This window comes from Malurus melanocephalus, unplaced genomic scaffold (assembly GCF_030028575.1).
Source record: "Malurus melanocephalus ecotype Western Australia unplaced genomic scaffold, MMel_1.1 scaffold_293, whole genome shotgun sequence".
In the NCBI taxonomy this organism is placed as follows: Eukaryota; Metazoa; Chordata; class Aves; order Passeriformes; family Maluridae; genus Malurus; species Malurus melanocephalus.
In genome coordinates this window covers 4,773-14,183 of record NW_026623525.1, presented here as the reverse complement: position 1 = coordinate 14,183, position 9,411 = coordinate 4,773, and the positions used below count along the sequence as shown (strand labels likewise).

At 66.5% G+C, this 9,411-nt stretch overlaps 1 protein-coding gene across 1 annotated transcript in view; it reads right to left on the bottom strand.

The window, feature by feature from the left end:
- The window catches only part of LOC130579796 (unconventional myosin-Vb-like), a 10,144-nt gene extending 1,670 nt beyond the window's left edge, over positions 1–8,474 (bottom strand). The window contains exons 1-19 of the mRNA XM_057376857.1: positions 8,428–8,474; positions 8,283–8,369; positions 8,095–8,206; positions 7,697–7,908; positions 6,953–7,109; positions 6,631–6,870; positions 5,768–5,941; positions 5,552–5,642; positions 5,308–5,453; positions 4,987–5,103; positions 4,682–4,861; positions 4,171–4,262; positions 3,377–3,563; positions 2,900–2,993; positions 2,478–2,603; positions 1,920–2,071; positions 1,645–1,734; positions 750–900; positions 107–377 (exon numbers count right to left, since the gene is read on the bottom strand). Coding sequence (XP_057232840.1) covers positions 107–377; positions 750–900; positions 1,645–1,734; positions 1,920–2,071; positions 2,478–2,603; positions 2,900–2,993; positions 3,377–3,563; positions 4,171–4,262; positions 4,682–4,861; positions 4,987–5,103; positions 5,308–5,453; positions 5,552–5,642; positions 5,768–5,941; positions 6,631–6,870; positions 6,953–7,109; positions 7,697–7,908; positions 8,095–8,206; positions 8,283–8,369; positions 8,428–8,474 — 2,726 coding nt within the window. The remainder of the gene's footprint in view (positions 1–106; positions 378–749; positions 901–1,644; positions 1,735–1,919; positions 2,072–2,477; positions 2,604–2,899; positions 2,994–3,376; positions 3,564–4,170; positions 4,263–4,681; positions 4,862–4,986; positions 5,104–5,307; positions 5,454–5,551; positions 5,643–5,767; positions 5,942–6,630; positions 6,871–6,952; positions 7,110–7,696; positions 7,909–8,094; positions 8,207–8,282; positions 8,370–8,427) is intronic.
- Positions 8,475–9,411: the final 937 nt, after the last annotated feature.

The following is a 9,411-nucleotide window of genomic DNA, read 5'->3' as shown; positions in this document are numbered from 1 at the left end:
GGGACCCACCTGAGCTGGATGCCGCAGCTCCAGGAGCACATGTCCTTCCTCAGGAGCAGGCAGTTGAGGGTGGTGCCGCTGACGAGGAAGAGGAGCTGGGACCCACCTGAGCTGGATGCCGCAGCTCCAGGAGCACATGTCCTTCCTCAGGAGCAGGCAGTTGAGGGTGGTGCCGCTGACGAGGAAGAGGAGCTGGCGCAGGGCCTGGTGGCCCACRCTGGTGGCCAGCCCGTGGCGCTCCAGGGTGGCACAGAAGGAGCCCAGGCGCTGCAGCAGCTCGGGCAGGGTGTGGGCAGGCGAGGAGGAGGAGCGGCGGCGGCCGGGCGGGCAGGATGAGGACAGGCCCTGGATGGGCTCACTCTCCAGCATGGCAGCAACTGAAGGGGACAAAAATCTCATCAGAACGAGCCAGAGAGCCCGGCTGGAGCCTCGAGCAGCCAGGACTGTGCCCCGGGGTGTGGTGTGGGGGTGAGGACACCCCCAGGCCCAGCGCAGCCAGGGACTGACCCCCTGCTCTGTACCGGGGGGGGTTCAGAGGTCCCCATGGATACACCCCAAGAGTCTTAAGGAGCTGAGCCCACTTCAGCCCCCCACCCACCTCCCCCAAGCCATGCTGCCCAAAGAGCTCCCTCACACAAAGCAAGGCACCCACTGAGAGCCCACTAACCCCCAGCACAGCCTCTGGAACCRGGGAGACACCGCCTTCCCTCCCCAAACCAGCACACCCCAGTTCCCCCAGTCCCCCGTACCGATGATGGGTTTGAGGCCCCTCTCGGCCGTGCGGATCAGCTGCTGGTACAGCTGCACCGCCAGCACGCCCAGGCTGCGGCAGCAGCCCCGCGGCTCCACGCTCCGCAGCCGGTGCTCGTTCTGCCGCGCCGTGTTCCCCTGCGAATAGCGCTGCGGGGACAGGGGTCAGAGCCGGCGGGGACCTCGAGAGGGTCAGAGCCGGCGGGGATGGGGACATGGTGGGGACAGAGCCAGTGGGGACAGGGGTCAGAGCCGGCGGGGATGGGGACATGGTGGGGATAGAGTCAGCGGGGACAGGGGTCAGAGCCAGCGGGGACGTCGAGAGGGTCAGAGCCGGCGGGGATGGGGACATGGTGGGGTCAGAGCCAGTGGGGACACGGGTCAGAGCCAGCAGGGATGGGGACATGGTGGGGTCAGTGCCAGCGGGGACATCGAGAGGGTCAGAGACAGCAGGGATGGGGACATGGTCGGGTCAGAGCCGGCGGGGACAGGGGTCAGAGCCAGCAGGGTCCCTGAGCGGGATCAGAGCCAGTGGGGACAGGGGACACAGTGGGGGCAGAACCAGCAGGGCAGGGACATAACAGGGTCACTAAGCAAGGTCAGAGCCAGGGGGTAAAGGGACACAGTGGGGTCAGAGCCAGCGGGTAAAGGGACACAGTGGGGTCAGAGCCAGCAGGGCAGGGACACTGAGGTCAGAGCCAGTGGGGGCAGGGGACACAGCGGGGTCCCCAAGTGGGGTTAGAGCCAGCAGGGTCCAGGACACAGCAGGATTCCTGAGCGGGGTCAGCCCAGCTTACCCGGGCAAATAGGATGGAGCCCCTGGAGGGGAYACACCCCCTGCCCACCGAGCCCCCACCCTGCCCAGGAGGGGACAGACACCCCCAGCCCCAATACCTCGTCCGGGCCGTACTGGCGCAGGCAGTTGAGGAGGCAGCAGGTGTTGGACAGCCACAGTGCCACCGTGTCCAGGTCACCGCTGTGCTTCTGGGGGAGGGGACACACAGCACCGGGGTCAGCACGGTGGGGACAGCAGCGGCCCACACTGAGCCCACCAGACCCCCCAGCAGCCTGGCAGGAGCACCCCCACCCCAGCCAGGCACCCTCTCCAGCCCTGGGGACCCAGTGCCACCCCCTGTGGCCAGCACAGCTCCTGCTCCTCGGCCCAGCACCTTCATGAGGCGTTTGATGGCRTCGATGGCCGCGTCCAGCAGCGAGCGGGCACGGGGCTCGTCATGGCAGTGGTCAGCGTGCCGCAGGCACAGGAACAGGACATAGGCTGGCAGCTCTGGGAAAGCCCCAGGAGCGCTCTGGGGTTTGTAACCTGCAGGGAAAGCAGGGGGTGTGGATCCAGCTGGGCTGTCGAGGGGGCATTTCCCCCCAGAAGCTGAAATGGGGGYGCTCACCCTGCCCTGGCACCCTGGGACAGCACAGCCCCAGCATTTCCCCTCCGAGCACGGAGCACACAAGGCACGGCCCAGGAACAGGTTCCACCAGTGCTCAGGAGGATCCTGTGGGGTTCAGAACATCCCATCTGCTCACAGAGCTGCTCTGAGCACGGAGAGATGCTGCAGCCCCATCCCAGAAAAYACRGCTGGGTAGGAAGGGTGGGAGGGGAAGAGARGCAGGGTGCTGCCTGAGGRGAAGGAGGAGCCCACACAGGGGGTGTCAGAAAACCCCAGCAAGGACTAAACTGGGGAAAGGAGCCCCATTTTCCCAYGTGACAGTACCTGTGATGATGGCCTTGATGATGCGCCCCTCATCCTCCTTCCTCCAGGCCAGCATGGCCTGGGATGGCCCCGATGGGGACAGGGACAGTCCCATGGCTGGTGCTGGCCCTGGGGCCTCTCTCGTGGCTGGGGACAGGAGCACAGGTCATGCTTTGGCCTGGGGGACAGCTCGGGTGCCCTCAGCTCAGTCCAAGCAGATGTTCCTCAGCCTTTGCTCCTCTTGTTGAGGGTGGGTGATGCTCCCCAGATCAGCCTGCRGACCCTGAGCCAGCCCCAAACCAACCTGGGGACCCCAAACCAGCCCCAAACCAGCCTGGGGACACCAGACCCCCTGGGGACCTCAAATCAAGCCCAAACCAGCCCCAAACCAGCCTGCAGACCCTGAGMCAGCCTCATGCCTCCCTCCCACACAGGCACTCCACCTGCCAGCTCCTGGATCTGCTTGGTGTAGGCTTTCAGCTGCTTCTGGAGCTTCAGGGTGGTCTTCTCCTGCTTCTCCAGCTTCTGGGCCAGCTCCTGGGCAGGGACAGTGCCAGGGGGGCTCAGCCACCTCCCCCAGACCCCAGAGGGAGGAGGAGGGGGAGCAGAGCTCCCATATTGCTCCCTAAGGAGCCATTGCAGCTCATSCCAGGGTGAGGGAGGGGGTCAGCCCCAAATCCAGCCCTGTCCCAGCCCTGAATCCAGCCCCGGTCCCAAAACCCAGCCCAATTTCTGGCCCTGATCCCAGCCCCAAAACCCAGGCCCTTCCCAACCCCAGCCCAGCTCCAAATTCCAATCCCAAACCCCAACTCTGTCCTGGTGCCAAACCCCAGCCCTGCTCCAGCCTCAAAACCCAGCCCCAAACTCCAGCCCAGCCCCAACCCCAGTCTTGCCCCAGCCCCAAGCCCAGCCCCCCTTACCCAGTTCTCCTCCTTGAGCTGCAGGAGGTGGTACTGCAGCCCCTCGTGGCCCTGCTGCCGCTGCAGGTCCTGGATCAGGGCTGCCTGCTGCTGGCTCAGCTCCTTCAGGGAGCGGATGTCGAGGTGCAGCCCCTGCACCTCCTCCTCGTGCTGCTGCTTCTCCTCCCTCAGCTGGCTCACCAGCAGCCTGCATGCCAGCACAGGGAAATTGAGGCACTTGGGGGATCACCGAGGGGGCATTTTCCCCCAGAAGYTGAAATGGGGACTCTCACCCTGCCCTGGCACCCTGGGACAGCACAGCCCCCCCAGCATTTCCCCTCTGAGCACAGAGCACACATGGCACGGCCCAGGAACGGGCTCCACCAGCACTCAGGAGGATCCTGTGGGGTTCAGAATATCCCATCTGCTCACAGAGCTGCTCTGAGCACGGAGAGATGCTCCAGCCCCATCCCAGAAAACACGGCTGGGTAGGAAGGGTGGGAGGGGAAGAGAGGCAGGGTGCCCACATCCAGCTGGGCACGGAGGAACGGGCTGGCACAAGGGGACAGGGCTGGCACAAGGGGACAGGGAGGGATGGGCCAGCACAGGGGGACAGGGAGGGACGGGCCAGCCCCGCTCTCCTGAGGCTGCGATGCTTCTCACGAGGGAGGACAGGGCTGCTCTCTGCTCCAAAGAGGATTTGCAGTGCCCAGCACCACGAGCCAGGCCATGGCTGTGTAAACAGCAGGGAAAGCCCCACCAGCAGCACGGGGGAACCAACCCGAGCCACTGCCACCGCCCTGGGCTGCACTCACCTGTTGGTGACCTGCACCGCGTCGTAGGCTTGCCTCAGGTCATCGCCCACTGCCTGCCCCGAGCTGCTCAGCCCCAGCCTCTCCGCTATGTTCTGTGAGGAGGAGAGAGGGCTGAGGCCAGCCCGGACACAGCCAGGACCCCCTGGACACAGCTCGGACCCCCGGACACAGCCCTGCCAGCCTGGACTGCCTGGACACAGCCCTGCCACCCTGGAACCCCTGGACACAGCCCTGCCAGTCTGGACACAGCCCTGCCACCCTGGAACCCCTGGACACAGCCCTGCCAGTCTGGACACAGCCCTGCCACCCTGGACACAGCCAGGACCCCCTGGACACAGCCCTGCCACCCTGGAGCCAGGCCTGGCAGCCCGGACACTGACAGCCCTGCCAGTCCAGACCCTCAGACCACCCTGGACACGGCCCTGCCACCCTGGACCCCCTGGACCCAGCCCTGCCCCACACTGGGCCCAGCCCGGCCTCCACCCCGCTCACGGCAGGGGACGCAGCTCACTCTGCACTTGAGGAATTCCAAGGGTTTCTTSTCGTCCCGCTGCACCGAGCCCTTGAAGCTCCGCAGCTCGTCCCAGGCCCGAGCCAGCTCCTCCCTGGGCAGGGGACACGGCTTCTCCGAGGGCTCCGGGCCRCCCCCAGCGCTCAGGGTGTCGCTGCCGGGCTGTGGCTCCTCCAGGCCCTGCACAGGGACAGGGGGTGAGACAGCAGCCGGGAATCCCTGGGGACACCCCCCCCAGCAGGGCCCTTGGGGCACATCTGTCCCCACAATCCGTGTGGCACCCCCACCCCAGTGACCCCACTGACCTCAGGCTGCAGGTCAGAGCTGTCTCTTGAAGGAGCCGTGGACATGGAGGAGGACAAGCAGCTGCTCTCGGAGCCCGGGAARCTCTCGGAGGATGGGGAACGCCTCAAGGTGCTTTGCTAAGAGGGGAAGAGAAGGACAGGGTCGGTCCCCTGGTGCCACATGCCCTGGAGCAGTGGCAGCTTCGTGGGGACACCTGAGCTTGGGGACCCCCAGCAGATGGACTGGGGTGCCCATTTCTGCCAGAGGAGAGCAGCCAGCTCTGCCTGCTGCCCAGCAGGAGCCAAGGCAGGGCTTGCCGGGGGTTCCTGGCAGCCCCTCACCCTGTGGAAGGCCACCTCATCCCGCAGGTTCTCATAGTCCTGCTCCAGGCGGGCGTACTCCTGCTCCAGGCTCCGGTAGCGCTCCCGCTCCTCCTCCAGCTCCCGCAGCAGCCCCCGGCTCTCCCGCGCCGCCCGCCGCTGCTGCTCTGTGGGGACAGACACCGGGGGTGGGGACAGCCACACACCGAAACTGCAGCACCCGCCCGGAGCCAGCGGGATGAGAGGGTCAGAGCCTCCCTTTTACCTTCCAGGTCCTGGGACTGCTCCAACGTGCACTGGAGGGCATCCCTCTCCTGCCGCAGCTGCAGCTTCGCAGCCTCCATCTCCACCAGGCGCTGCGGGAAGGCGGAGGGGAAGAACGGCCTGAGCCCGGCCCGGTGCCTCCTCCAGGGACCACCAGGTGCTCCCAGGGGAGCCCTGCGGAGCCCCAGGAGAGCAGCAGCAGCTTTCCCCAACAGACCTGCCTGAGCTCCTGGAGCTCCCGGGCCAGGCAGCTCTCCCTGCTGTGCCTCTCCAGCTGTGCCAGCTGCTGGACCTGGGCACCGCGGGCCGCGTCCTCCTGTAACCGCTGCATCTCCCCCCGCAGGCGCTGCAGCTCCTCGGCGTGGGCAGCTGTGAGCCCCGAGAGCTGCTCCTGCAGCCCCGAGAGCTGCTCCAGCAGCTGCTGCTTCTCCTGGGCCTGGGGCGAGGGGCAGAGCATCAGACAGGGTGGGGAATGGGGATGGGGACAGGGACAGCGGCACATCCCCATGTGTCACATCACTGAGAGCCCCCATGGACTCAGCTGTCCCTCTGCAATGAGACCCCATTTACCACCACCTCTTTGGAGCTCTGAGCCTTGGAATYCCCCCACGCACAGCTCAGAGCAGCTCTCCCTGCCCTGCCACCCCCACGGGCTCTGAAGTCACAGCAAAGTTCAGGTGTGGGTCCCTTTCCCAGCTCCAGGCAGGTTCTAACCGCAGAATTATCCTGCCCTGGTTCCTCCACGTCCCAGACAGGATCACACCACCTCCCTCCTCCTCCCRAGACATCCCCAGAACTGGAGCAGCGACAGCCAGAGCAGAGACACCCAGACGGCGACAAGGGACGCTGCCAGCAGCAGYACAGKGCARCGTGTCACACCAGAACTGTCCCCAGCACACGACACTGCTGCAAGGCTGCAGCCAGGAGAGCACCCCACCCATCCCCAGGAGCACAGACACCCAGGAAGGGAGCCCAGAGGCACCGCTCCTCCGGAGGAGCCGAGTCGGGGTGAAAGGGCTGGGTGAAAGGCAGTCAGAGCAAAGCACCCACCTGCTCGTCCCCTGCACCCCTGGCACCCACCTGCTCGTCCAGCCTGCACTGCAGCTGGATCACCTTGATCTCCATGCCCTTGTGCAGCTGCCGGTAGTGCTCGACGGAGCGCGCCTCGAGGCGCAGCCGGCGGAGCTCCCTTCGTGCCCGGGCGCGGCGGCAGCAGCACTGCAGCAGCAGCACCGCCCGGCGAACGCGGCCGTAGCGGCTCCGTGCCAGCCAGCCCCGGACAGCGGCCTGGAGAACCACGGCCTTGCGGTGCCACAGCATCTGCGGGGGCACAGACGGGCCGGTGGCACCAGCGGCACCCCCCGAGGGGACCCTGGCACCCCCCGCCCCACCGGGAACCCACCTCTCGGTAACGGCGCCGGGCAAACAGGCCCCGGGCGAAAGCCTGGATGGTGACGGTGGCCCGGCGCAGCTGCAGGAACGAGCGGCGGGCCAGGAGCATCCGCAGGGTCTTCTGCAGCACCACGGCAGCCCTGGTCCTCCGCAGTGTCCTCACCAACCTGCGGGGGGGCAGGGAGCTGGGGCGGGGGGCACAGAGCCAAATGGGGGAACAGGGAGCTGGGCAGGGGATGGCAGAGCGCAGAGGAGGGAGAGAGAACTGGGCAGGGCATGGCAGAGCTCAGAGAAGGGACAGAGAGCTGGGCAGGGCATGGCAGAGCCCAGAGAAGGGACAGAAGTGTCAGCCCAGAGAAGGGACAGCGAGCTGGGCAGGAGGTGGCAGAGCTCAGAGAAGGGACAGAGGTGTCAGCCCAGAGAAGGGACAGCGAGCTGGGCAGGAGGTGGCAGAGCTCAGAGAAGGGACAGAGGTGTCAGCCCAGAGAAGGGACAGCGAGCTGGGCAGGAGGTGGCAGAGCTCAGAGAAGGGACAGAGAGCTGGGCAGGAGGTGGCAGAGCTCAGAGAAGGGACAGCAACACCCGAAGGACAGGGCAGGGCAAGGGGTGGCTCCCTGGGCAGAGASAGAACAAAGCCCTGGGCAGGGGGYGGCACCCAGCCCTTCCCCTGGGGACACCCGTGCCATAGCCCAGCCCGGAGCCGGCAGCACCTCCAGCTGTCCCCAGTGCTGTCCCCAGCCCTGTCGCCGCTCACCTGCGGGCCAGCAGCCCCCGGGCGTGGCGCTGCAGGCAGAGCGCGGCCCCGCGGAGCCGCCCGAAGCGCCGCCGAGCCAGCCAGCCCCGCAGGTGCCGCTGGAGCAGGGTGCAGGCTGCCCGCAGGCAGCGGAACCGCAGCTCCTCCAGCACAGCCACCTGGCCGGCCCGGAAAAACACCTTGGTCCTGCCGCACTGGTACTGGCTGGGGTCCTGCAGCAAAGGGAGAATCAATCCCGGGATGGAGCGTTCCCCAGGCTCCTCCAGGAGGGATCATCCCAGGGCACAGCTCACCCCCTGCGCACCCATTTCTGTGCCTCCCTGGRCCCCCACTCTCGGGGAAAGCGCCTGCGAGGGATATTCTGGTGCCACAGTGCGTCCCCAAAGCAGGGCCCGTACCTGGAGCAGCCTCCCAAGGGCGATGCTGCAGATCCGCTCCACGGCGGTGCCCTGGAGCTCCTCCCGGCTCAGCAGAGGCCGGTACCTCTCCAGGAACTCCTGGTACGTCCATCTGTAGGGACACAGCAGGCTCAGAGGACCCGTGGCTGTAGGGAGAGCTCCCAAGGTGCTGCTGGGGCAGGGGATACCTGGAGGGGAATCCCGAGGCGCTGATCTGGATGGTCTCCAGCACCCCGCAGGCTCGGAGCTGCTCCAGAACGCGCCGGGAGTCAAACCTGGGGCACAGAGGGGCTGATCCGGGACGGGTCCGGGCCAGTCTGGCACACCCCAAACCGTGCAGGGTGGGAGGGATGGAGGGACAGCAGAGCCCCCAGCGCCATCCCCTAAGCAGGGCACTCACACAAAAGGCTGTTTGCCGTCGTTGGGTTTGATGCAGCGGATGTAGTGGGGGGTGGTGCTGCCCAGCACCTCCGTCAGCCGGGCCAGGGAGGCTTTGAACTGCAGGGGGGACAAGGAGGGGCGGCTCAGGGCCAGCAGGTCCCCAGGGCACACAGGGCTCCCGGGCCACCATGCCCCCCATACCTGGCTGGACAGGGACTTCTTGCTCTTCTGGCTCYTGGGCAGGGACCTGCGGCCGGAGCGGTGGGGTCCTCTGGCCCCGCTGGACCTGCGGGACTGCAGGGACATGGGGACATCCCCATCCTCCAGGAAGAGCTCGGCCAGGAGGGCAGACTGCCAGGAGAGAGCCATCAGAATGGGCAGAGCCACCACTGCCACAGCGCCAGACTCACCCAACCAGGGCACAACCCTGCTGTGCCCATCCMGCTGTGCCCTTCCCCCAGGAGAGCCCTGTGCACTGCCCAGAGGAGCTCCAGAGCCTGCCCAGGTGCTCCTGACCTTCTGCAGGGGCATGGGGGTGGAAGGGAGAAACGGCAGCATTAGAGGCATGGGAACAGCAGGACCCTTAAGGGCTCTGAGCAGGGACACGGCCAAGCTGGGGCCCAAAATGGGCAAACCCAAACAAAGGAAAGGAGGGGGAGCACCCACATCTCATGACACATTCACAGATGGCTGGAGCTGTGTCAGGGTTGGGATGGATCTCAGGGAAAGGTTCTTCTGTCCCCAGAGGGTGCTGGCACTGCCCAGGCTCCCCAGGGAAYGGTYCCRGCCCCGAGGCTGCCAGAGCTGCAGGAGCGTTTGGACAGCGCTGCCAGGGATGAACAGGGTGGGGATTTTGGGATGTCTGGGCAGGGACAGGGGTTGGAATGATGATCCCTGTGGGTCCTTCCAGCTCAGGATATCCAAGGACTCTGCTCT